Below are 22,106 nucleotides of genomic sequence, written 5' to 3' on the forward strand. Positions count from 1 at the left end.
ACATGAAGTCACCCCTGCCTTTGAAATAAGACATTTGTTGCTTCCTCAAGCCAACAAAAAACATATTTGGAAGGATAGCTCAGGTGCAACACACTTGCTTTGGGAACAAGAGGATGCAGTGCAACATGGGTTCAGTTCCTGGTCTAGGGCCGATTAGCTGCAGGATGTTGGCATTAAGCAAGATATAGAGGACCAAAGAAAATAATCAAATGGGCCTTTTCTCTGTGTGATGTCATGGAACTAGTGCTGCTGTTTATATTTTTTAAATTTCTTTTTTTTAAAACTGCCATTACTGTGACTTGCAACACATCCTCACATCGAACAAAGAAAACTGCAGGTTACTTACCAAATAATCAAACAAGAAAGTTGATGGTTGCAAGGTTTCAAATCATGTATAACCACTTACACAGCTCGGAGCAACCCTCCAGACCATTGTTTTGGTGGTTGTTTTGGTCAGTTGCGGTTTCCAATCTGTGGCCAGATACTCGGCAGGCACTGGATGTCTGCACTTTGTGATTTAGGCCTCTTCGAGATGCTCTGTCTGTTTATAGTTTAGTCTGAGTGATGTACAACTGTTAGGGAGAATTATCTGTTAAGGCTAATTTCCCAAACCTAGTGAGTCCCCCAGCAGCTTTGCTGGATTTTTGGGGTTTATTTTTTTCTCCTGCTAAGAGTGAGACTCTTTTTCTCGCACTCTTAGGCATGATTTGAGTATGTCCTTTGACTGTGAATGTGTTTTATGGACTATGGGGTCTTTTACTCCATAAGGCTTCATGTGTTTTTGGTATGTTTGTTACACAGCACCCTCAGTGCAGTAACACAGGGGTGTCATAGTGGCCCCCAAACATAGACTCCATACCCTGGGACTGACTACTGTCTCACAGGGCATGTAAAGTCACCATTGGCTTTACTTGTCTCAAATTGTGAACAGAACCAGTACAAACCATCATATTGTGGAAGTACTGGTAACGGTAATTTGATTGCACCAAGGTCTGTTTTCCAAGGGGGTAATGTCCAATTCCCCCCTTGTCGAGTTTCTGGCTGGCGGCAGTGGATACCACGCAAAATATTCCACCAGAATATTTCCTATATGATTTTCCCATTGATTTTAAACGCACCACTTTTTGGTTCAATGTTAAAGATACCGCCGGGTTATTTATTTAATATTTATTCCCCGGTTGGGTCTTTTTGCCAGGACTCTGTTGTAAAATGGCGTTTGTGTTCGCCTCTGAAACTCTAACCCAAGTTGAGCCCTTTGTTTCACTTTTTTGCCGGGCTTCTCCAAAGAAGCCCTCCAAATGGTGCCACTCTGCCTGGGGTCTACAGGATGTGTGGGAGGGGGATTAGGCACCCTGGACTGAGTTGCCTTAGCAACTCAAGTCGCACTCTTGTGTGATTGGCCCAGTGGTGAGCCGCCCGGCTCACTACTTAGCATGTTTGAGTGACAGCTATGCTGTTGAATGGGGGTTTTTCTGCATAAAAGCAGGGCTTTGGGGACTGGAACTTCAGAAGTCGCAACAGGACCTAAAGAATCAGAAGAGGGGAGAAGCTGAGCCATCTACAACAACGACACCACCGGTGGTGCCCTGCTGTACGAACTCTCCACTTCCCCGACGACAGAGGAGATCTTCTTCCAGGAGAGTCTTCTTCCCTTTGAACTGGTGGGACCAACCAGTTTGCCTTTTTCGCCTTCCTGGACATCTCGTGGTTGAATCGCCCGTGCTAAGCACCCCGGCAGCCGGATAGCCACGCTTCACCACTACCGCAAATAAAAGGGTCGTACCATTTAATCGGGAACTCCGCGGATGGTTTCTTCCCTGGCAGTGCAACGACCTCCAGATTTCTTCCTAGTCGAGATCATCTCTTCCTCTGGTCAAAGCCATGACTTGCACCCGCTGCCAGGAACAACTGACACCGCTGGAGCTTTCTCACCATTTCAGGTACTGTGTCCTGCCTGGTCTCCCTTGCAACAGATTGTCCAAGGTGTCCCGTAAATCCTTGACTTTCTAACTGGGTTGACCTCAGACCTGCTAACTTTGTCTTTCTAAACTGATCCAATCTCTTTTTTGACTTTTCTGCAAAGACTTTGAGTGCATTTCCACTGTGTGATCTTGGGCACATTCCGCCTTGCTCTCTCCAAGAGTGGGCCTGGCCTATGAACTTTTGGCTCTACAGTAGACCCTGCCTTTCTTGACTTGCTGTGGTTTCTTAAAAGTGTTGGTACTGTGTTATTTCCATACTCTGCCTTTTCTCTCCCTTTTTAAACGAATTATTGGAGTGCCATCTATGGTTACATGCTCACCTCTGTTTTGCTAAATAAGTGGTGTCTTAACCTAAACCTAGTCGATTAACTAGGGAGGTGTATATACTTATAGTGACTGTTCCAACTTGCTTGATATATTAGTGCCAGTGTATTTTCATAAGTGTGTTTTTAAATAAATAAGTATATACTTTTATACCAAAGCTCTGGTCAGTGTTTGCTTGTTCTACTGTATTTTTAGCCTATTGTGTATACTCTATATACTGCCTAACTCTTCTTGAGAGGAGTCGGACTGCGCAGCCACAGCTACCGGGTAAATCTGGGTGGTGCAGACTGCTACCAATTGGGATTACTGCTTACTCCTGTAGTCTTAAAGTTTTTGCAGTGGTCCCTAAGGGAACTGCACAGGTTTCTGCCTAACAACAACAGTCCAGGCTGCTCTGTGGGACGTCTGCTTACATTCACAGTAATTTAGCAATATGGGCCTATACACACCGATATCTCTACATATGGTGATCCATTTTAGTATGAAAAGTATATAATATTTCAGTGATATTGTAACCATATTTTTTTAGTTGACTGGGGAGCAATGCGATGGTGTGCCACTTCCTGTTTTGTCAAGGGGTGAAATGTGTGCCATCGCTTGTGATGTCACTTGGGGGTGGGGTCAAATGGCATCACTTCCTGTGATGTCAGCAGTCAAGGGTCATGTGACTTCCACACCCTGGCATTTTGGTGGAATTACGTCCCTTGCGTTGACATAAGATTATCTGACCGGCCACTGCAGTACATTTTATAGTAGTTTACAACCAAAAATACATTTTTTGAGAGTTTGCTCACTGTGTTAATGCAGATATTTAAGTGGCTTGATTTGAAGATAAATATAAACACAACATTTACAAGCTAGGTTAAGAATGTGCCCATGAGGAAAAATGTTAACAGCTTTTTCGTTTTACACGGTTACTGTTCATCCATTACAAATTACCAGACTTCGTGCTGCTGCTACTACTACTGCTACTATTGGAAAGCACGTGACTGCTAGTTTGCCTTTTCTCTTCTAGCAGCAGCCGCACGTCGTGTGCGGCTTTCCTTCCAATCCTGTGCCTAATGTTGCTGCTCGATACTCCGTCTGCTTTCATGGAGTTTCTAAAAGAAAACAATAGAGCGCAATTTTATGATGGAAGGAAACAGTCTGCAGAGGACCAAGACAGCTGGATTATTTCACATTCTCTAATGCAGATGAAAAAGAAATGAAGAGAAATGAAAATAGGGTTCAGAAAAGTTCGCAGAGTTGTCAATTTTTCTCATAAAAACAGAAACAATGTTGGAATTACATTATTCACAGAATGAATTAGTAATGTTGAAAATAGCATTGGAAATCACAAATGAAAATGCATTTTAGATTATAAAACAGAATAATTAACCGCACATCTTGCTATAAAGCTAAAGAGGGATACTTTAGCAACCACAAAAACTGATGGCACCAACATTCATATTAATGTGCAAAAATGTGCCACTGATGTTTTTGGCGTGTGTATTAGGGATGTAACGGTTTAATAGTATACTGTTAAAGATACCGTGAACCACTTAATTGAACAATAATAACCGTCACATTGTTTATACCGGTATACCGTTTATATTGTTAAGTGTGCTTTTCAATCTGATCTGGAAAAGCTGCAGTAAGCAAGTGCTGCGCAGTCTTGGCCTTGCACTGTTGGATGTGCCTTCTGCAAAGTAGTTTCAGTTGGAGCAGTTTTTAATGCCATTCCATAAACCACACGTGCCCGACACAAAATCAATATGTTAGCAATAGGAAGAATACATACAGTGCCAAGAAGGGAAAGGGTTTACTTTGGGTTGGCGGCTTTGGGGTTTATATATTTATAATGGATGTTTGCTAAAGATATGACAATGGAGGATTTCCCTGGTTCTATCATTGAATTAACATATAATAAATCACACTGCAAAATTCACTTATCTCTGTGGGTATTCCCTGCTGCCATACCAAAGGGTAACATGTCTGTGATTACTGAACACCTTTTGGCCCGTAAGTAAACTAAAGGCTGTAACATAAAAAGAGAGTGTGTGTGGGTGTATGTATGCGCACAAGCGTATACTACCATCAGCCTCCATTGATCTGTGGCATGCAGGTTATCAAGATGGCAACATGTTCATCTTCACCAGTAGCCAGTGGGGGAGCTAAAAGCCTAAATGACCACTTAAGAAAAGCCATTCAGTTTGCTCTGCCAGTCGCAGCAGGGCTTCCCCCCCTCCACCCTCCTCCTCTCCACACGTGTGTTTGTGTTTGGTGGAAGCAAGGAGTGGCATTTCAGTGGAAAGTATGTTGAAAAGCCCAATTCTGGCCCTGGGTGCCTGGTTTTGTTTGTGATGATAAATCTGACAATTTATGACCTTTTAGAAAATATTTGTTAAGATTAGTTAACTCCACCTGCTATACCGCGATAACCATGCTATACCGTCATTTGGCAAGAAGGTTATCATACTGTCATAAAAATAATACTGTGACACCCCTAGTGTGTATGCGTAGTTAAATGGACCTCTTTCTCAAAAATGTGTAGCAGGTGAATTAAGTCACCAATCAACGATTGACTGTACAAGCGTTTCCTTGACTCAGTAACCGCTGAACTTTGCAGAAAGCAATTAAATTAGGGTTTTAATACGTTCGAGAAAACTATTGGCAGAATTCCCAACTATGGAGGCTTAAAGATGAAAACAGTGAATCGGGTCCACTTTCCTGAAATTGCACAAGTGGCGTGTCAGATTGTAACATTCAGTATAACTGCAGTAGTGTCTACAAACATGTTGGAGGTAACAATAATCAAACAATTAAACTATACCAAGTTATCAAAAACCAGGATCGATCAATGAAGGACTATGGTCATAAGGGAACTAAAAATGAAACCTTGGTCCTAGTACTGACTACACTGTAAGATCCCTTTACTTTCTTGCACCTAATTATGAATGCCCAAGCAGGATAAAAGAGTATAAATGTACAAAAAAGTTCATTAATATCATTATAGCTACTTATTGAAAAGTCAATTTGACATATAAAGTCCACAGTGTATTTCATCTTATTCACTAGTATGCGACTCTTCAGGCAAACGCTGGCTGGACAACACAATGCCAAGAGAGTCGAGACACCAACACATTGCAAACAAACCCATGAAGCCCTTTTCACTCTGACCATACCGATCGTACAATGGTCACCGAAGGAAAATATTTTCTGAATTTGCCAAACCCTATGATAGGCTTGCAGATTCTATTGGCTGTGTTTCTTACCTTGGAATCTCGAGCCTGGGTTCTAATCTACGCTCCTGCACCTAGCTTAATTTGCAATAGTTTACTGTCTAAATTGACTACTGTACACCTAGTCCATGGTCCACTTTCCTCCACACTAAAGGCATGTCAGACGTGGGAAGATGGCAGGATGGGAGGATATTGCATAATAGCATTAAAAAGAAGAAAAACTCACAACTCACTTCACTTGATCCTCCTCCCTTACATTTCATACAAGACCTTCCTTTCCCACCTCCTGCCCCAAACAGCCAGTTCATTCATCAGCAAAAATACCATTCGTATGTGATTACCTGGTATAGACAAGAATTCAGTTATCACTACAGTTGCAAAAGTATAGTTGCTAACCTGCAAATATTGTTCTTCAGTACTAGTATAGTTTAGAGATTAATGTCTATTTGAATATTTCACCAATTTCGAAGTGGGAATTGCTCTGTTAGATGACATATGATGGAGCGTACTTTCCAGAAATAGTCTTATTGGTACTTAGATATGTTTTAGAGTCTCAAACTGTGCATAATCAATCTAATGGTTGGTCCCAAGTTGAACTAAATGTTTACTAAAACTGAAAGTAATGCTTCGACAGTAACGCTAATCCTGTAGCATTAGCTCTGTATTACTTGATTTGGCTACTGAGAATAACCTCGTAGGTTATTTTCGGTCTCTGTGTGGGTAGGTATGTGTGTACTTTTATCTAAATGCTAATAGACCACTAAAACACTAGAATATTCTACATCAAGCTTTACAATGAATAGGCGGGGTGTCTATTTAGACCCAGTTATTACTGTACACCTCAGAGGGAAAGATAGTGGTTGCATCCAACTCAAACAGATCCAAGAACCAAAAGGACTTGCAGGTAAGTAACAATTGTCACTTGGGCTTTGGAATCTGTTTTAGAGCCACATGCAAAGGATTGATTAACAAGTGTCACCCATGACAGGGAGTGTGCGCGTGGTACACAAATATATTTTTACCATTGCTTGTTCGACCTGCAAGCTGGCTCTGTTTTGTGTATCTATAATACTGGCCACAGACATTTGCAATATCAGCCTACAAGTGATGCACCCTTATTGCTGATAAAGCACCCCTTGTCTCAGCGAGCAGCCTATGGCAAATCTATTTTTTCCCAGGTCTAAAGGGAAAGTAGGGACTCTTCTCCACAGTGTGTTGTTAAAGACAAAGCGCATTGTTCAAGCACAACATTTTGGTCCGGTGACCACATACTTTGCCTAATTTATGTATAATGAGGACAGCACTGGTAGTGAAGTAGTACTGTCTGCTTCTGCATCTCCGAAAAGGGTTCTGGGCTTGACTCTCCCGATCGCCAATGCCTTTTACTTGAAATTGAACTTATTTTATTGCTTTGCATTTCCAATCCACATACAGTACAGGATGCAACCTTATATAAATCTTAGGGCCCCAATTGACTTAATGATTTGGTAGCTGACGAGCTCTGCTGCCTACTGAGCACATTGATGTTGGATCACTTGAGATTGTCCTGTAACCGATCAGAGCCCCCAAGATGACCGCTTGACAGCCAATCCAGACAAAATATATTTCTTTTATTATTAATTATTGTGTTACAGTTTAACTGTACACATAGTGACAATAATTAAATATTCTTAAAATCCATGAATCAGAAATTCATAAAATGCAGTTCAATATACAAATGTTTCAATTAATTCTCCATGCCAGACACTTCTGAAGCAGAGGACGTCATTGTCAACATTAACATCCACGAAAGCGGGATTCCTGTAACACCTTGATGTTTTCAGCAACCTCATTCTAATGTAAGTATTGGGACACAATCTGCCATACTCTGTATAATGCGATGTGCAATCTATTGCTCTTGGTATTCATGCAATCTCTCCGGAATGTTGGATCTTTAATGTTCTCCAAGGCGTATACGTGTTCCCCTAGATTTCTTATGTACGTCAGATCTAATTTACGACACTCTTGTTTGTAGATGCCTGGCCGATTGTAGTTTTTGGAGTCTTGCATATTCTACAGCATCTTTCCTCAACAGGCAGTTTTAATGCAGGTCCTAGTACGGAAAGTAAAGGGAGCCTATTAATGCAAAGTAGTAAAATAAATCTACGGAGATTCTTAGAAGGACATAACATTAAATATGGATGAGGTTTCATATATATATATATATATATATATATATATATATATATATATATATATATATATATATATATATATATATATATATATATATATATATATATATATATATATATATATATATATATATATATATATATATATATATATATATATATATATTCAGTGAAATAACTTTGTTAAAGGGACGTTATGGTTCCAAGTAAAACCGAAAAACCCTTGAAATTCACCAGTTATGGTAAGCTAAGCAACCATAAATCGCGCCACCACTGTGCACTGCTAAGCCTAACACCCAGGACATCAAAGATGACATCACAAATGTCATTGATGACATCACATGTCTGACGCCTCCTTTTTTCCTTTCCTGACATATCTAGGCCACATGATTTTCTTCAGTAACAGTCAGGAACTAAACATTGTAAATGTACTATATTTGTAGACTTATCCTTCAAGTATGTTCTTACAATAATTCTCGTATGGTCCAGTCATATCATATGAAACATATACATAGGGGAAGACACAACCTTGAAAGACGACAATCCTTTTTGTGCATTAAAATTATCAGTAGAGTTATTAGCACTCTGATAGTTTTAATGTTTTTTTATTACTGTACTTTCCCTGTATATGCTCATATTTATATATGTTGTACTCACACTATTTTTCTTAGGGTCCAGACACATCATGCGATATATATAGATAGGGTAAGTAACAGCTTTGAAACAGAGCAATCATTTCTCTGCATAAAGGTAATCAGTTAGGTTATGAACACTTTCTGCTACTATTGCTGTTTTTTTTTCTTACTTCAATTCCCTTGTATATATTCATATTTGTATGTGGTGTTCTCTTTGTGATTTGTCTATAATAATGCAATTATGTAGTAAGTGGGTTTTATTACCTACTTATCACAAGTTTCACTGCACGCAAAACTAATATGAAAACAGTTATCATTTCACTATTCAACATGGCAAGCTTATGAATATTGCACCTCCATCATGTATGCTGCACACAATGCCTATGTTTCTACATGAGTACCTTACAAATACTGGATTGAAGTTAATAATAGAATGCTATTTGTATCAATGCATAGCTTAATGCACTGATTAGCACTTGATATTTATTCCAATAATCTTTGACACTTTTTTTTTATTAACATTACACTAAGAATCCCTTGTACAGACTTTTCATGAAAGGTAAATGCATATGTGATGTAATCAGTGATGTCATCAATGATATTTGTGATGTCATCTTTGATGTCCTGGGTGTTAGGCTTAGCAGTGCACGGTGGTGGCGCCAGTTATGGTTGCTTAGCTTACCATAACTGGCGAATTTCAAGGGTTTTTCGGTTTTACTTGGAACCATAACGTCCCTTTAACAACGTTTTTTCACTGAATTTCATTGGTTTCTATTAGTGCAACTTTACCATAACGTCCCTTTAGCAAAGTTTTTTCATTGATTTTCATAGGTTTTTATTAGTGCAACTTAACCATAACGTCCTTTTCAATGGATGAAGACCACTAGCATCCTAGGTTCTCAAAGTGGGAACCCGGGGTGGTAAAAAAAAGATTTTTCTTCCCAAACCGGAATGCCTGCGGCGTCCAGGCGTAGGAAGGAAAATCTTTTACCAGGATGGACACCATGGAAAGGGAAGGCGGGGTGTATAAAGAGAACACAACAGGTCATACGTAGGGGGGACCAGGGGGGAGACATGGGGCATGAGAAGGGAGTGGAAGGTAACAGGAGAGAGACACGGGACACGAGCGGAGGGTGGGGGGTAACAGGAGGGAGACACAGGGCATGAGCGGGGAGGTGGGGGGCAACAGCAGGGAGACATGGGGCATGAGCGGGGGGTGGGGGGCAACAGCAGGGAGACACGGGGCATGAGCGGGGGTTGGGGGGCAACAGCAGGGAGACACGGGGCATGACCAGGGGGTGGGGGCAACAGGAGAGAGACACGGGGCATGAGCGGGGGGGTGGGGGGTAACAGGAGAGAGACACGGGGCATGAGCGGGGATGGGGGTAACAGGAGAGAGACACGGGGCATGAGAGGGGGTAACAAGAGAGACACAGGGCATGAGTGGGGATGGGGGTAACAGGAGAGAGACACAGGGCATGAGCGGGGTGGGGGGCAACAGCAGGGAGTGGGGGGAACACGAGGGAGGCACGGGGCATGAGAGGGGGGTGGGGGTAACAAGAGAGACACGGGGCATGAGCAGGGAGTGGGGGGCAACAGCAGGGAGACATGGGGCATGAGCGGGGAGTCGGGGAACACGAGGGAGACACGGGGCATGAGGGGGTGGGGGGTAACAGAAGAGACACGGGGCATGAGCGGGGGTGGGGGCAACAGCAGGGAGACACGGGTCATGAGCGGGGGTGGGGGGAACACGAGGGAGACACGGGGCATGAGGGGCAACAGCAGGGAGACACGGGGCATGAGCGGGGGTGGGGGGCAACAGGAGAGAGAGACACGGGGCATGAGCAGGGGGGCAACAGCAGGGAGACACGGGGCATGAGCGGGGGTGGGGGGAACCCGAGGGGGAGACAGGGCATGAGAGGGGGGTGGGGGGCAACAGAAGGGAGACACGGGCATGACCGGGGGTTGGGGGGGGCAACAGAAGGGAGACGGGGGGGCAACAGAAGGGAGACACGGGGCATGACCGGGGGTTGGGGGGCAACAGAAGGGAGACACGGGGCATGACCGGGGGTTGGGGGGCAACAGCAGGGAGACACGGGGCATGAACGGGGTGGGGGGCAACAGGAGAGAGACACGGGGCATGAGCGGGGGGTGGGAGGAACACGAGGGAGACACGGGGCATGAGAGGGGGGTGGGAGGAACACGAGGGAGACACGGGGCATGAGAGGGGGGTGGGGGGTTAACAGGAGACACAAGGCATGACCGGGGGTGGGGGGGCAACAGGAGAGAGACACGGGGCATGAGCGGGGGGTGGGGGGCAACAGCAGGGAGACATGGGGCATGACCGGGGGTGGGGGCAACATGAGAGAGACACGGGGCATGAGGGGGGTAGGGGTAACAGGAGAGAGACACGGCGTACGAGAGGGGGGTGGGGGTAACAGGAGAGAGACACACGGCATGAGCGGGGGACAACAGCAGGGAGACACGGGGCATGAGCGGAGGGTGGGGGCAACAGCAGGGAGACACTGGGCATGAGCAGGGCGTGGGGGGCAACAGGAGAGAGACAGGGCATGAGCGGGGTGGGGGCAACAAGAGAGAGAGACGGGGCATGAGCGGGGGGTGGGGAAAACAGCAGGGAGACACGGGGCATGAGCAGGGGGTGGGGTGCAACAGCAGGGAGACACGGGGCATGAGCAGGGGGGTGGGGGTAACAGGAGAGAGAGGCGGGCATGAGAGGGGGTGGGGGTAACAGGAGAGACACACGGGGCATGAGCGGGGGGTGGGGGGCAACAGCAGGGAAACACGGTGCATGAGCGGGGGGTGGGGGGCAACAGCAGGGAGACACGGGCATGAGCAGGGGGGGTGGGGGTAACAGGAGAGAGACACGGGGCATGAGAGGGGGTGGGGGGTAACAGGAGAGAGACACGGGGCATGAGCGGGGGTGGAGGGCAACAGCAGGGAGACACGGGGCATGAGCGGGGGGTGGGGGAACACGAGGGAGACACGAGGCATGAGCGGGGGGTGGGGGGTAACAGCAGAGAAAAACTGGGCCTGAGCGGTGGGTGGGGCAACAGCAGGGAGACACGGGGCATGAGCGGGGGGCAACAGCAGGGAGACACAGGGCATGACCGGGGGGCGGGGCAACAGGAGAGTGACACGGGGCATGAGCGGGGGTGGGAGGCAACAGCAGGAACACACGGGGCATGAGCGGTGAGTGGGGGGCAACAGCAGGGAGACACGGGGCATAAGCGGGGGGTGCGGGTTAACAGGAGAGAGACACGGGGCATGAGCGGGGGGTGGGGAGCAACAGCAGGGAGAGACAGGGCATGAGCAGGGGGCAACAGCAGGGAGACACGGCATGAGCGGGGTGTGGGGGCAACAGGAGAGAGAGACAGGGCATGAGCGGGGGGTGGGCGACAACAGGAGAGAGACGGGGCATGAGCAGGGGGTGGGGGAAACAGCAGGGAGACACGGGGCATGAGCGGGGCGTGGGGTGCAACAGCAGGGAGACACGGGGCATGAGCAGGGGTGGTGGGAGTAACAGGAGAGACACGGGGCATGAGAAGGTGTGGGGGTCAACAGCATGGAAACATGGGGCATGAGCGGGGGGTGGGGGAACACGAGGGAGACACGAGGCATGAGCGGGGGGTGGGGGGGTAACAGGAGAGAAACATGGGGCCTGAGCGGTGGGTGGGGGCAACAGCAGGGAGACACGGGGCATGAGCGGGGGTGGGGAACAACAGCAGGGAGACACGGGGCATGACCAGGGGGTGGGGCAACAGGAGAGAGACACGGGGCATGAGCGGGGGTGGGAGGCAACAGCAGGAACACACGGGGCATGAGCAGGGAGTGGGGGGCAACAGCAGGGAGACACGGGGAATAAGCGGGGGGTGCGGGTTAACAGGAGAGAGACACGGGGAATGAGCGGGGGGTGGGGAGCAACAGCAGGGAGACACGGGGCATGAGCGGGGGTGGGGGGGAACACGAGGGAGACACAGGGCATGAGCGGGGGCAACAGAAGGGAGACGCGGGGCATGACCGGGGGGTGGAGGCAACAGAAGGGAGACACGGGGCATGACCGGGGGTGGGGGGCAACAGGAGAGAGACACGGGGCATGAGCGGGGGGTGGAGGGGGCAACAGGAGAGAGACACAGGGCATGGGTGGGGGGCAACAGCAGGGAGACACGGAGTATGAGAGGGGGTGGGGGCAACAGGAGAGACACGGGACATGAGAGGGGGTGGGGGTAACAGGAGAGAGACATGGGGCATGAGCGTGGGGATGGGGGGCAACAGCAGGGCGACATGGGGCATGAGCGGGGGTTGGGGGGAACACAAGGGAGACACGGGGCATGAGCGGGGGTGGGGGGCAACAAGATGGAGACACAGGGCATGAACGGGGAGGGGGTAACAGGAGAGAGACACGGGGCATAAGCGGGGGTGGGGGCAACAGGAGGGAGACACGGGGCATGAGCGGGGGTGGGGGCAACAGGAGGGAGACACAGGGCATGAGAGGGGGATGGGGCAACAGCAGCGAGATACGGGCATGAGCAAGGGTGGGGGGGAACACGAGGGAGACACGGGGCATGACCGGGGGGCGGAGGGCAACAGCAGCGAGACACAGGGCATGAGCGGGGGTGGAGGGAACACGAGGGAGACACGGGGCATGAGCGGGGGGCAACAAAAGGGAGACACGGGGCATGACCGGGGTTTGGGGGCAACAGAAGGGAGACACGGGGCATGACCGGGGGGTGGGGAGCAACAGGAGAGAGACACAGGGCATGAGAGGGGGGTGGGAGGGTAACAGGAGAGACACACAGGGCATGAGCGGGGGGTGGGGGGCAACAGCAGGGAGACATGGGGCATGAGCGGGGGTTGGGGGGAACACGAGGGAGACACGGGGCAACGGGTCATGAGCGGGGGTGGGGAGATACAGGATGGAGACACGGGTAATGAGCGGGGGTGGGGGGAACGGGATATCCGTTCCTCGGTCCTTGCCACAGATGCCAATATACGAACAATAAACTAAGATGGCGGACGTCTCTGAAAATAAGACGCACTGTACGTTTTTCTGCAGCCAATGGGAGAGCACGTCAGATATCCGCAGACATCACGCAATTCGCTTGCCCAATCCCCGTCCTGTCCGCGGAACGAACAGGGAAGTGTGTCCGCAAAGCGGACACAGATATCACTAATTTTTTTCACTTACATTTTTGTCTTTTTTTAAAAAACTACTGGACGGATTTACACCAAATAGAAAAAAACACGCTTTTGGGACCAAGCCGCCGCTCCTGCTGCAAATTTGGTTTAAATCCGTCCAGCGGTTTGGGTTGTAGGCGTGAGCAAAGTTTTTTCCCATTATGTCTATGTCCCATTATGTTTTCTATTGCAAAAAATAATGGGCCATATACTTTTTGTGCAAAGTTTGGTGAGGATTCGCCCAGGGGGAGTGAAGTTATAATCCGTCCAAAAAGTGCTCTTCCTATGTAAACAGCAACTTAACCATAACTACATGGCCACTACCGTGGCCATGTTATATAACATTTCCAATACATGTGCGGTAGATTTCAGTGTCGCTAGAGGAGTACAATTTCAACACCAATCCTACTGCTCTAATTTTCTTTAGAAACTTGCTAGCACATTATAGTTTTTCTATCAGTCTGGAAGCCAGTCGACAGAAGTGAAAGATTCTAAAATGAACCTCACATATTTCACTGACCCCTTGGTTTTCAACACCAGGCCTAGAGTATGTAGGAGCTGGAATTTTGAATGAGTCATGGCCTTGGTGTATAATAGGCCACGTTTGTTCATGACAGTAGCTCCCAAGGACATAAGACCCAGTTTGAGTCGCAGTATCTCCACTGGAATACACTTCGGAAGGCCCAGTATTTGTTTCCAGAAACAACCATCTATTCTTTGTAGCCATGACATGCCCGCAATTGTGAGGCTTTCTAGCCTATATATACACGATTGCTGGGTTAAACCATTGTTTATATAAGCGCTTAGTGCCCTCAAGGATAAAACCTCCAGTCCTCCAAGTAAATTTCTTTGTAAGGAGAGTGAGTTGTAGTGCTTTTCTGATTCGCGAGTTTATACATTCCTCATACCCGTAATGTGCCTCCACCCCCAAGTATTTATAGGAGTGGGCATAGTTAATGTTATTTCCCATCACTGTTAATCTAGGTCTCCTTATTTGCCTAGCTGCTAACCGGACGATCTGGGTCTTATTTCATTTATGGTTTGGTTGTTTGCTTCCAAGTACTTCCACAGTTCTCTGCTTGTTCTCACCAAACCAGAGAAAGTGTGGTCGAAGACCACCAGATCGTCTGCATACACTACGCATACACAGTGGTGTGTTCCCATCTTTGGTGGACAGCCCACCGCCCTTCGTAAGCAGTTCTGGAGGCCTGCAGTTACAGGTTGAATATGAGTGAAATTGCCTTAAAAAGTGCATGATGTACTTTGTGCAACCAAAGGTATTGAGTGCCAGCCATAGTTTGTCTCTGCTCACTGAATAATAGGCTGCTTGAAAATCGAAGAGCATACAGTCTGGATGTTTTTTTTTAATCGTTGCTCTTTTGTTCATGTTGGGTAAGAATTGGTGCAGTCACACTGTGTGAGATTACACAACACTTATCTGCTTGATATTAGGTAACCCACATTTTGGTATAGGTCTGTACTACACAAGTTGGTAGTGTGACTGAGCAGCCAAGCCTTTCACAAGAGGGGTAAAAGTGAGCTGTAGAGCTGTAGCAATAAATCCGTAAATACAAGTAGCCAAGTAACACTTACATTCAAATTTTCAGTTATAAATGGTTATTTGATTGACATCCATTTTTAAATAAGCTTTCTTTCAAAAGGCAATTCGTGTAACAGTGTAATTATACTTTAAAACACTTTTCAGATTCAAAAAAAGTTAGTGGATGATCTTTGGATATGCTTCTTACACAAATCCTACACCCTGAGGCGACTTCATTCACAAGGACAGTAATGGCATTTCTATATCACACTGGTTATATTTTGCAGATTTTGAGGTTGCAGAAAGTAAAGGTTAGGAAAAGGAAAAAGGTTAAACAGGTTCTCAGGATATGTGAGGGCACTTAAATCTCCCAATGGAATCTAGACAAGCCTTTCCCAGCAATAACAGTCTAAACCTTATCACCCATGAGGGACAAACAATATCAAAGTGAATGGGCTAGAAGAGTCTTCAGGGAACAAGGACAGCCAAAGCCAATTTGAAACTGTCTATGGCTCAGAGGAACTTCTTAGAATCAAAGTCTTGCACAAAGTAAGATAGTTTGTTAGAAAATCACTTTTAGGGTCACAAGCTGTTCTGTTAAACCTGTGAAAAGAGAGTTGGAATCAACTCTAAAAGGTAAGCCACTACAATTCCGAACTGAGAAAAGCTCAGCTAAAAGACAATGAGGTAAGTACCCCAAATCTAAACAGTAATTCTGGTTTGAAGAAGAGTGGTCCAGCTGGATCCTGTCCTTTTACAGGAGTGCAGACCCTGTGTTCCTGAGCCTCAGTCGTGGGGACAAGAGGGATAACGTCTGGAGGGCTCCTGCAGCGGTAGTTGGGAGGTGGTTGGCAGCTACAGGCTCCTTTCGGGTCAGCTGCACTTCACGGTTTCAGCACCTTGTAAACAGCACCGTCGCGGATCTCGTATACCGGTTGAGCTTCCTTCACTCCTTGGGTCCTGCACTCTGGTGAGATGACTCGAGCTCCGGTCGTCCTGCTTCTGGAGGGTCCTTGGGAGACTCCTGGATCTTCTGGACGGATTTCAGACGTTGCACGCGACTACGGATTTCTCAACCCCTAGCACTCGGTTCTTGCAGCAGCAAAGTAGTACAGCCAGTCAGGGAAGATGGTCCAGTGGAGTTTGTCTCTGGCTTAGTTGGTCCCACTAACCCAAGGGAAGAAGTCGTCCCTTCCGGAGCTTCTCTGCCGAATTGAAAATTGAGTTTCAGCACAGCAGCAGGGCTTCAACCGGCAATTCAAATGTCCAGGAGGATGCAGCAAGCTTGGTTCACGGTTTCTTTGTCGGGTATTTCTCCCAGTGTTCGACTCTGCCTCTGGTCCCAAAACCCTCGCCTTTTAAGCAGGTTTCTCCCAATCATGCACAGCCTAGGCTGTCAATCACACATCAGGGTGGCTGTGCCGAAAGGAAGGACGGACAGCCAGCCAATCAAGACTGGCTGCATTCAGGCACTCCTAGAAACAAAGGAGAGGGGAGTTTCGGGAACCTCCCTCACAACCTGCCTTTCCAAACACACTGGAGCTGCAAAACGAACAAAGGGATCAAACCTGGCTCAACGCACAGAGTAAAACCCAGAAAAGACCTCAAACAGAAAATGGCAAAAACAGAAGGCCAGGGCCAATTTGACGAAATGGTCATCCATGGGTGGTGTACTGCAGCTGAGGATTCAGACTGCGGTAGAAAAGCACAATGGTAGGAACATTAAAGCACTGCCACCAGCCATTTAAAGACATGAGGGTGACAAGAAATGTTACATGAGGATGTAGGATATGGGGCTACTAGGTACCCCTCCACCCCCCGCCCCAGCACTTCACATAAGATGGTGCGTGCTGGTCCTACAAAGAGAAGAAGTAAGTAAAGTCAATTTCACTTTCCTATTCTTGGGAACGGTAGTTCACCCAAGAAAAGGGATTTAAACCTTATGAGAAATCTAAAGGATTTTTCTTGTGACAATGCACTGAAGGTGCTTTGTGTCACCAGACAAAAAGTATATGCCTATGGAGTTTGTCAGACTCCAAAAACAATGGAAACACACAATCTAAATCAGGTCAAAACACATGAGAGTGAAAAAAAGGTCTCACTCACTTCAGGGTTAAAATTAAAAGTCCTAAAGTCCAGCAAAAGAGCTGCAGGTCTCTAAGGTTGAAGGGAATTAGCACAGAAATGAGAAGTCTCCCCAACACTTAAAGAGATCCACGAGCCTTCGAATGTGAGCAGTTGATGATCCTGATCTGAATCCTGTCTGAAACCTAATAGTGCAGATGCCGCTGATTGCTGAAGTTCATGGAGGATAAATGAGGTGAATATTTTGACTGCGATGTCGCTCTTTAGGACTATACTGGCTATACCAGTCGGACCTGGGGAGTTTGATGTTTTTAACCTACCGAATTTCCTTATTTTATCAGACTTTTCAATCTGCGGCATTGTTTTAAGGCTGTTATTCTTACACAGTGTGAGTTTTCCATTTTACTTTAAGCAGAGTAAACCTCCAAGTACTGGAGCCATTGAGTCACACTTATTGAGTTAGTGATCTTATTGCTTTTATTCCATTTGGCCTCACCAAACAGCTGCCATATGGTACTGGTGTTTCTGGTTTGAAAGCCGTCCCCATTCTCTGCCCTTCTGCTTTTTGGTGTGACGACCGCCACCACCGAACCCAATTTCGGCATTTAGTTTAGATATTTTTAATTCTTACAAATGAATTTCGAAGGGCATCTCCCCACTTTTAACTATGCACATTTCTTTTCGCATTCTCTCTTATGGTCTATCGAACTTTATTGAACGGTTATCTTCTCAAAATATGTGAGCAGTTTTATGAATTGCTATATTTCTGTTAATTTCCAGGAACAATCTTTCAATGTGATCGTCATCTAATACCGAGCTTAGAGTATTGGTGTCTTTCGAATTCACTGATCAGCTCACTGGCTCATTATATTTTGTGTTGACAAATTTATGTGGTTACCCGCATGGTTGATTTCTATTGCTCCAATGTTTTGTTGATGGTTATTCCTGCTATCTATGGCAGATAATATAGAGACAGTATCATGATAGCTGAAATAATTTGAGACCGTATCCATGCTTTTAATTAAGCAAAGCATAGGTGCGTTAAGAAAGAGACAGTCTAGAGTTGCCTTCTTTGTATCAGACTGCCAGGTATAATTCCCTGGCGAATCGCCCTTGGTTCGCCCATTTAACATGCTTCGGTCTCACTCATCCGTGAGCCTAGTCCATGTCCTACCATTTATGTTGGAGTTAGTCTGGGCCACAATGCTTTTATTTGTTACCCCAGAGTAATGCCCATAATTAACCGTAGTATATATTTTTATGGTTTTCCTTAGAGCAATTACATTTGCAGTGATGACTGTTTACTTTTTGTTCATTTGAATCATTTAGAGATGCACAACCCATATTTTTTATTTTTTATTTTAGTGCGCATTTTAAGGCGCTTGCACATCAAGAAATTGTGTTTCAAAGTGCCCACAGGGAAAGGAGAGGGAACATGGGAGAAAAGGTAATAGACTACAATAATGAACAGGATAGAGGTGGCCCTACTAGGCCTTGTGAGCATTCGGATTCTGTAAGTGCAAAGAGAGAGAAGGGACAAGGGAAGGTAAGTGCTGGGGATTCCACAGAGGGGTAAGTGCCAGGGAGTAAGTTGCAGAGGAGCCGGTAAGTGCTTGGCAGAGGTCAAATAGTAAAGGAGTGGTCATCTGCTGATACAATAAGTGCTGTGCTGTGAGGGAACACAGGCCAGTGGGTGCTAAGGGCAAGTGCTGGGAGTGAGGATGCAGAGGATCCGGAAGACTTCTTCCTCGCCGCTGCCGAGACCACCGAGTCCGGGGACGGCTGGGTTCTGAGACACTTGGATGCAGAGTCCTGCACTCTGTATTTCTTCTCATACCGGTCCCTCTTCACCGGGGCCAAGGACGGGTTCTTCATAGGGGACAGTCCCTCGTCCCAAATGTCGTCCAATAGAGGGATCGAAAGCACAGTCTTCCTCTTGGCCTCCCGTCGCTGGTACAAGAAGCCTTCCTTCTTTTCCTCTGGAGCCAGTTGGAACATTTCCGAGGCCCTGAAGATGATGGCATGGAAAGAGCCAATATCGTCGGGCGGTGAGGCCCTGGGCACTGGAGATCCACTCCGTCGTCATCGTCCGTATCTGGTTCCGGATCGTCCCTCGGAGGAGGTGAGGGCGGCAAAGGATGTGAAGGAGGTGGCAGGTGAACTCTCCTCCTCTTGACAGGGGGTTCCTCTGACAGCCCAGGTGCTGCGGGTCTCTTGCCAGAGACAGCGGCATCCTCGTCCGTATCTCGGAGCACAAGGTGTGCAGTGCCTGTAGGATGTCTGCCGACATGTCCGCTGGTGGTGGAGGCGGTTGTTGCAACAGGAGCGATTGGCAGTGGCGTGATGTCCTCCGGCTCCTCTCCGCCCTGCTACGCTTCGTCAGTGTCCTCTCTCCGCTCTCCACGTCCGCCTCGCCGGGGTCCTTCTCGTAGGACCCGGCCTCGACGAACTTCTTATCCAGTACGGCCTTCAGACCAGAAAGCTCCTCTTCAGAGGAGATGTCCGAGCCCTGCAGGATTACCGGGCACACCCCTTTCTGCTCGACCAGGGGGGGATGATCGGCATTGTCTTCACCGGTGTCCTCTTGATGGGTAGAAAAGACGATTCCCTCTGCGCAGGTAGGTAAATTCTCATTTTAGGGGCCGTCTCCTGCGAACCCGCATCCGCAGCCTTCTCTAGGGACGCCACCACTCCTTCAAGGGAAGATTTTGCCTGGTGAACCTGGGTCTTCACAATATTGGACACGCTTGAGGCTATCACCGTGGGGGGAGTGTCAGCGCCCCACTCCTTCTTGGCTTTCTCCGTCGGAATCGACCGGGACTTCTCCAGAAGTTTACCCGGATGGTCCGACTTCCTCTTCGTCGCCGACGCGGAACGTTGGCTCGTGGTCAAAGGTGCCAGGGATGCCGTTCCCGGCCTGGCCTCCGAGGAGCCCATCACAACGGCACTCGCGGTGCTTTGCCTTATGTTGGGCCCCGTCGCCGGAGCATCCTCAAAGTTCTTAGAAGACCGCTCAGATTTCCTCTTGCTGGGTGAGGCTCGGGGCTCACCCGCAGCCGGGATCTTCGTCTAGAGCCACTCGAAGCGCCGCTTGCGATGGTCCTTCATGGTGCAAGGCACCATATCCTTGCAGAACGCACAGGTCTCCTCCACGTGCGTTTAGTCGGAATGTAGGCAGTAAAGGCACAGAGTGCCCATCGTCTAGGAAAAGGTTCCGTAGTCCACATCCAGGGCAGATCATGAACAGAGGTGTGGAGTCTCCTTTATGTTCAGCCATGTCCACGTGGGGTAGGCCTCAAAGAATCTTCTGGAATCCTCTAAGAAGGGAAACCGATGAAAAATCACCCTTGAGAGGTGTACAAAGTTCGGAAAACGGGTCCCCGTTAGTCGGATGATGGATTGATGGAGCTTGAGTCTCGATGGACTGGAAAGAATAAACTCTTAGAAAAAAAAAAATGTACAAAAATTTTACAAAAAATTTCTAAAAAAATTTAAAAAAAGAAAATCGCAAAACGCAGTAAAAGCTCGAGAGCTATAGCACGAGGACTCCCAACACTTGAACGTGCGGTGAAAATCTGAAGATGGCTGCCAGAGGAGGCGCTTAGGTAGAGGGCAGTCATTGGCTGGGGGCAGTATGACCGAGAGACCAGTGATTGGTTGTTAGGAGAAAGACAGTTCGGAAGTGAAACTGAAAATGATTTTCTCTTTACCGAGGATTCCCAGCCTGTCTACGGGGAATATTCATGAGTATGTGAATCCATGCCAGACCCCCATGCTGGAGAAGTGTTATAGCCTGGTACTTTGGAGAACAATAATAGTTTAGAGATTGTCAGGAATGGCTCAAGGAATTAATTCTACTGCCAAAAGAAAATCAGTACTTCAGAGATTGAAGAATGAAAAAGAGCAATGGCTATGCTGCAGGAACACACATTTGTGCCCACCAGATGGGAAAAAAAGGCTGCTCATAAGAATTTCCCCTTGCAGTTCTTCACCTCATCAGGGTCTGAAAAGGGGGGACAGCAATTCACACAGGGAAGGACAGCCCATTGCACCATACGGACATACTGCATAGTTCCACAGGGAGATACATTGACGGCTAAAGGCACCTTATTGGGACATGTGTTACACTGAGCTCATATTATGGCACTAATGCAAAACCAGGGAGAATTCCTATCCCAGGCTAAAGAGGAATTGGCACGGTTTGTCGAAGACCAGGTAGTAATGGATGGTGATTTTAACCTGATGCCACACCAGACAAAAGATGAAACCCATACGTACGAATGGTAGACTTAAAGAAATGCACTAAGCTTTGCGGAACTGCAGGGGGAGCTGCATGTGGTGGATGTGTGATGCCTGCTGAATTTGGAGACCCGTGATTACACGCACTATTCACACATAAACATGGGACACTTGCGAATAGACCTCATGTTCGCCCATCACAAGCATCCCAGAGATCCCGACTGACATGCAGACGTTGTCAGATCATGCTCCTAACGTAATGGGGCTAGCAGTTCAGAGACTTCAAATCCCTCCTTCCTAATCCCCCATGGAGACTGAACGATGGCATCCTCCGTGATTAACTCACCAAGAGTGACATTGGCAAAGTCATAAATAACTACTTTGTTGAGAATATCCAAGTGAACAGCTCCCCTGCACTAGTCTGAAAAGACATCAAGGCGGTACTTGGGAGGGACAGGGGGTGGGGGGGGGGGCTTGGGGGGTCATTTCACGCACTACAAAATACCTCAAATCCCAAAATCATTATGGGCAGATATTAGAGAATAAGGCCTGAATATATGAAAGGCACCCTAACCAAGAACACAAGAACATGGCGACAATTTAAAACAGCTAAGAATACGTTCGAGAATCATTTGGGGGGGGGGGGGGGAACGCCTACGCAATGGCTGGAAAAATACAGTTCTACTAGACATGAAGCATTAAAGCAAACA

At 47.3% G+C, this 22,106-nt stretch overlaps 1 protein-coding gene across 2 annotated transcripts in view; it reads right to left on the minus strand.

The window, feature by feature from the left end:
• Positions 1–22,106, minus strand: part of NCBP3 (nuclear cap binding subunit 3) — a 552,095-nt gene that overhangs the window by 79,195 nt on the left and 450,794 nt on the right. For both annotated transcript variants that reach the window (XM_069615023.1, XM_069615024.1), the window contains one exon: positions 3,246–3,406. In XM_069615023.1, the coding sequence (XP_069471124.1) occupies positions 3,246–3,406 (161 nt within the window). The remainder of the gene's footprint in view (positions 1–3,245; positions 3,407–22,106) is intronic.

Source organism: Ambystoma mexicanum, chromosome 9 (genome assembly GCF_040938575.1).
Source record: "Ambystoma mexicanum isolate Mex_15411 chromosome 9, UKY_AmexF1_1, whole genome shotgun sequence".
NCBI classification, from domain to species: Eukaryota; Metazoa; Chordata; class Amphibia; order Caudata; family Ambystomatidae; genus Ambystoma; species Ambystoma mexicanum.